General features: G+C 42.5%; 1 protein-coding gene across 1 annotated transcript; it reads left to right on the forward strand.

Annotated features, from left to right (window-relative positions):
- Positions 1–526: 526 nt before the first annotated feature.
- LOC124031254 (PAK4-inhibitor inka1-like) lies at positions 527–3,975 on the forward strand. The gene is made up of 3 exons (XM_046342307.1): positions 527–683; positions 788–825; positions 2,869–3,975. The coding sequence occupies exons 2-3, from the start codon at positions 823–825 to the stop codon at positions 3,841–3,843; spliced, it is 978 nt and encodes a 325-aa protein (XP_046198263.1). The 5' UTR covers positions 527–683; positions 788–822; the 3' UTR covers positions 3,844–3,975.
- The last annotated feature ends 2,301 nt before the right edge of the window (positions 3,976–6,276 follow it).

The raw sequence follows: 6,276 nt of genomic DNA on the forward strand, positions 1-6,276 counted from the left end.
AGCCTCACATACTTTAAAGATTGAACAGTTTCCCATTTGGGATTGCTGGTTCCACACGGGTCTTCCAGAGAATAATCGTCGTGACAAATTGAACTCGTGACCTCAGAGACGCCCGAAGAATTTCTCAACCTATATTTATAGTAGGGGTCAAATAAAAAAACGGCATATTTAGTACCAAAACATGATACAAATATTTATACACATCTGTCATTTATAAAAACATTGTTTTAGTAAATGCATAGGCTCCATTTTTATGACAACGTTTTTTTTAATGTCGTAAACATAGTTCCACTTTGACATTATGGGGTAGTGTGTGTAGAACAGTGACACAAAGTCCATTTTAAATGAAATTTAGGCCACCGATGACAAGCGCATGATTTGTGAATGTCTAGAAGATTATGATACAGATGTGTGTAGCAAAGAGGTGGCGACTAGCTAGCTATTCACTTGATCAGATTTCAAACTCTGATTGGCTGTTTCAATGCTTCAGAGATGCGACGCTCTATAACTGGCTGGAGAGCGCACGCTGGAGAAAGCGAAACAGATAAAAATCACTACAACTTCACCGTGCGCCTTCAGTCACGAGGATTCATACCAACAGCTGTGCGCAAAATTTACTTTATGGAAAGACATCAACCCTTTAGGGATTAATGTCAAACTGGATTCAACGTGCCATATCAAATGTGAGTATCAACAGACTAATTATACAATTCTGAAGGAGTTTGCTCTTACTATACTTCTAGACTAAATCGTACAGAATGTAATCTCCTCTTTTTTTATATTTTAGGAGTTAATTGTCACGGTGATGCTGAAATAAATAAAATGGTAAGTATTTTTCCCTCCCTTCTGTAACCTAAGCATAGATTATCATGCAATACAGTACAGTAGTGGACAATGGCATTTTAATTGTTTTATGCACAGTCTTATCAAATGGACATTATTCTGTGCGTAAAACGACAATTAATTAGATAAACTACAGGCCTGCCACATTTTAAATTAAATAGGCGCAATGAATTTATAAAAGCTAAATTAACTGTCAGTCCCTGAAATAATGGCGTTATTTTACACCAGCATACGGGGACAACATCTGCAGGGCAACGCTCTGTCCACAGACGACGTTGTCCCGCACAATGACTATAGATGCCCATGCCCAAATGCCTCTGCTGAGTGGTGCTATCCGCTGCAGGCTATGCCATGTGTCGGGTAAACAAAGAAATAGCAGTTTGTAAATGTGTTCTAAATTTAGGAAGCATATGGTTGTTTAATTTGTTAGAGATGATTTAAATGTACTCTGTATGGAAAGGGCTCCATAATCATTTCCTTCCTAGTTGTATTTAGCTTTACTCTTGAAAGTAGATATGGTGTTTAATCACTTTGTCCTTTTTGAACACATGTTTTTGCATCCCTGCAGGAAGTTTATTATACTATAGCTAAATTATAATGTTTCATCTAAGTCAGACTTTTATAGGAGGTGGTGTGTCTTTATGAGAGTACCACACAACCAGTGTTGTGGCTGCGGACTCCAGTTCCTGTTGCATCTAATAGTGTTGTCATGAGAGCAAACAGAGGCTGAAGGTCTTGGCACATTAACCTGTGTCTCAGAGGGCTTTATGTCTCTCCTCCTCTGGTCTGCTAAACATTTCTCACCTCATTGTCAGATCAGCCCCCCCCCCATAAAGGGCTTGAAGGTGAAGGTCACATGCCATCATGACAATTGTAATGCCATTTGGTACTGTCATATGGTATTATCACTGACATGAAAAAGAGTTAATGGATCCTCTCAATGTTTTATTTTTAACTAACAGTTACAGTCTCTTCCAGGGCCACATGATTTACTCTTCGATCCCACTTTTTAAGTATCAGGGTGTGTGTTTTGTTGTGCATGTTTTATAGCCCACCTTTTTCCTTTAGAGGTAACGTTGTGTGGTTCACACAATTTTATGCTCGGTCAACCCTGTTTGATTTTGAGTGTAAGCCGACACTGCTCACTGGTTGGTTTGGACCAATCAGAGTGGGTCCCTGTGAATCAGAGGGAGAGGAAATTAGAGCATATGGTCTTTAGTATGCCACAGCTGACTTTCATATGCAGGCACACAGCACTCTTAAGGAGACACACACCATTATACCTACATCCTGTGCCTTGAACTACATCAGAGAAACCTCAATCCCCCTGCAGATCCCCCTACAGAAAAGTAGTCATCATTTCCATAAGACTTCAGCCTTTATATTGCAGTGTGACGAAGAAGGGAGACTTGTTGTTTAATATTGTTCAAATAAAACCTCAAATACATTATGGTGTGGGCGGGTGATGGTTGTGGTACACACATTTAGGCACAGGTGTGGTGAAGTAAATGAACGTACAGTAGGTGTGGTGGGAGGTAACTTTGATATTACATTTGGTGTGGGTGGATCTATATGAAAACTGCTCAAGTGTGGTGTGATACAGCAGGACAGGTAGGGCATTTTTTATTGTGGCTGTGCGTTGCTGTGAAAGTTCAACATTAGAGAAGAGGTGTAGCTTTTTCATACAGTTGAAACGTAGCAGCAGTCACCCAATCAGCAAGTCTGAGCCTGTCCGACAGAGCCGGTCTCTATTATAGTCACCAACAAATGCAGTGTGCTTATTAGAAAGAGTTCACCAGACTTCATAAAGAATGTTCAGTCTATCAAACATCTGCTGCAGGCTGGACATTATTTACAACATGCATTATATCATTTTGTATTCACCGGCTTAATAAAAAATATTTGCAACAACAAAAGAATAGCATTCAACTACTGACTTTGTTTTCTTTAAGTGAACATAGTAATGTGTCATAGTGTCTGTGTACCAGCCTGTGTCTGACTCTGTGTACTCTCCGTCCCTCCCAGCTGTGTCTGCGTGACTCTGGAGGCAGCCTGCGGGACCAGATGCACTACATGATGAGGTCCCTGCAGGACCTGAAGCACTTTAGAAGGACCTGCCCTGCTGCTGCCCCTGCAATCACCCCTGCCCGCCGCTCTGCAGTGGCACGAGCCTGCTATCAGAGGGCACTTCAGCTGGAGCGCCGTACCCGTCTGCGCATCTCTGACGCTAGTACGGCCAGCACCTATGACTCAGCCTGCTGTCTGGCCAGTCCTCTGGAGGAGGAGGAGGATGCAGGCAGCCGGCTGGGTCTGGGCCTTGGCCTGGGTCTGACCTCCCCCAGTAGTGAGAAAAGTCTGGAGTTTGACTCTGGCTACTCTGAGGCCTCCTGGCAGGACGAGGGCGTGGTGCTCAGGAGGACCAGGAATGTACGGGTGTCCTCCTCTGCCTGCCTCCGCACCAACCTGGCCCCCAGTGGCCGGGTCCGACCCAAATCCACATCAGACGCATCCCTGGAGAGTTGGACCTCATTCGAGGCCAATGACCCTGAGGACTGGACCACATCGCTGCTGACGCGGGGACGGAACAGACAACCTCTGGTACTGGGGGACAACAGCTTTGCTGACCTCATACAGAACTGGATGGACCTACCGGACTTCCCCGCACCAGCAGAACTGAAGCACAGCTCTGGGTGCAGACTGGCTCGAGGCTTCTTGGTCAACATGAGGCGGAAAATAGCTGGCATGTCAAAGAGTGTAGAGGAGAGGGTGAGGATGAGGTCCTCAGATTCTTCTTCTCGTGTGAGTCGGACAGCTATGGCCCCCAAACGACTCTCCTGCCCCCTAGGGGTGCAGGCCCCTGCCCCGCGCCAGTCCCCCTTCTTCCACCAGTCCCACTCTGGCCTTCATGATCTAGACACAGACTTCTATCAATTCACTGCCCTCATGCAGACTGGCAGCAGACAGCCTATTATCTGTAATGACATCATTGGCTACATCTGACTCCAGGTCAGCCACTAACAGACTCTCATTCTGAACAATAGACAATGTTTCACAATATTTTTTAAAATGTTATCACTATGTTCTGACTATAAGCTGCCAAAAATAAAACATTGTATTATTTGAAATTGGAAATATTTGTTGTGTCATTAGCTATGTTTCCATGAACTTTTCCATCAATTTTTTTTCATAGAAAATACATTGCCTTCAGAAAGTATTCATATCCCTTTGACTTACAGTGGATGAAATTGCTGTAGTTTTTTAGCCATCTTCCAACAATACCCCATAAAGACAAAGTGAAAACATGTATTTACATTTTTGTGCAATTTACTGAAAATGAAATGCAGAAATATCTCATTTACATAAGTATTCAGAACCCTGAGTCAATAATTTGTTGAAGCAGCTTTGGCAGTGATTACAGCTGTGAGTTTTTCTGGGTAAGTCTCTAAGTCACCTGGATTGTGCAACATTTGCCCAAATATTAATTTTAAGCTCTGTCAAATTGGTTGTTGATCATCGCTAGACAACCATTTTCAGGTCTTGCCATAGATTTTTCAAGTATATTTAAGTAAAAACTTTAACTTGGCCACTCAGGAACATTCACTGTCTTCTTGGTAAGCAACTCCAGTATAGACTTGGCCTTGTGTTTAAGGTTATCCTGCTGGAAGGTGAATCCTCTCCCGCAACGGAGTTAGGAAGGACGCCTGTATCTTTGTAGTGACTGGGTGTAATACACCATCCCAAGTGTAATTAATAACTTCACTATGCTCAAAATATTCAATGTCTTTTTTCTTTTTTTTACCCATCTACCAATAGGTACCCTTCTTTGCGAGGCATTGGAAACCCCCCATGGTCTTTATGGTTGAACTTGTGCTTGAATTCACTGCTCGACTGGGGGACTTTACAGATGTGTATGTGTGGGGTACAGAAATGAGGTAGTCATTCAAAAATCATTTTAAACACTGTTATTGCACACGGAGTCAATGCAACTTATTATGTAACTGTAACAGTATAGCTTCCATCCCTCTCCTCATCCCAGCGACCCTCTGCACACAGACTACATTCACCTTCAAAGCATCGTTACCCATCGCTCCACAAAAGCCGCGGCCCTTGCAGAGCAAGGGGACCAACGACTTCAAGGTCTCAGAGCGAGTGACGTCACTATTAGCGCGCACCACGCTACCTAGCTAGCCGTTTCACATCCGTTACACTCACCACCCTTTTGACCTCCTCCTTTTCCGCAGCAATCAGTGATCCGGGTCAACAGCATCAATGTAACAGTTTAGCTTCCGTCCCTCTCCTCGCCCCTACCTGGGCTGGAACCAGGGACCCTCTGCCCACATCAATAACTGCCTCCCACGAAGCATCGTTACCCATCGTTCCACAAAAGCCCCAGCCCTTGCAGAGCAAGGGGAACAACTACTTCAAGGTCTCAGAGCGAGTGACGTCACCTATTGAAACGCTATTAGCCCGCACACCGCTAACTAGCTAGCCATTTCACATCGGTTACATAACTTGTTAAGAATATTTTTCACTCCTGAACTTATTTAGGCTTGCCCTAAAACATGGGTTAAATACTTATTGACCCAAGACATTTCAGTTTTTTGTTTTTAATTAATTAGTTAAAATTTCAACAACAAAAATATAATTCCACTTTGACATCATGGGGTAAAATAATAATTCCACTTTGAACGCAATGCAGGGTTTAATTACTGGGTTGTTCCATTTGATGTCAAAGATTTCACTTTTTGACCGAACCACTTTTGATTTGAACGACACTTTCCATACACATTTGCCCATAGTAGAAGAGGTCAGAAAGTGACTTTTTGGTGCCAAAACATTCAGGAGATGGAGGTGCTGAAAGTTACCGCATTTTGCATACCCCACACTACTGTGAGACATCCTTATTTTCATCACTAAAAAATATAAATGGTTGAGTTGGATATAGTTGAAAAGCTTACAAACAGGGTTGTCAAACTATTTTGTAATTTCTTGAAATAAATGTTTTTTTAATTAAAGTTATGTCAGCCAGCTTTGTGCTACCATTTGAAAGAGGAAATTAAAAATGTATTCCCATTTCAGTACATTTATCAGCCAAAACATGACACCCACCCTGTTTTCAAGAGCATGTTGTCTCAACCAATGGCGGGCACAACACAAACACCTCCGATTATGTGAAATATGGTCAAAGGCACACAAACAAATCTGTGTTTACGTGTTTTTAGATAATTGGCGTTAATGGTTAAAAAGTGACAGTTATAATTTTAGAAATTATAAATAGTTTGCCAAACCTGTTTTTAAGCTTTTAAATGATATCATCCTCAACCGTTTATCTTTTCCAGTGATGAAGACATGAACGTCTCATGGTAGGGTGGGGTATGCAAAACTTGGAGCACCTCTATCTCCTAAATGTTTTGGCATTCAGGTCCAAAAAGT

This window comes from Oncorhynchus gorbuscha, linkage group LG03 (genome assembly GCF_021184085.1).
Source record: "Oncorhynchus gorbuscha isolate QuinsamMale2020 ecotype Even-year linkage group LG03, OgorEven_v1.0, whole genome shotgun sequence".
Classification (NCBI taxonomy): domain Eukaryota; kingdom Metazoa; phylum Chordata; class Actinopteri; order Salmoniformes; family Salmonidae; genus Oncorhynchus; species Oncorhynchus gorbuscha.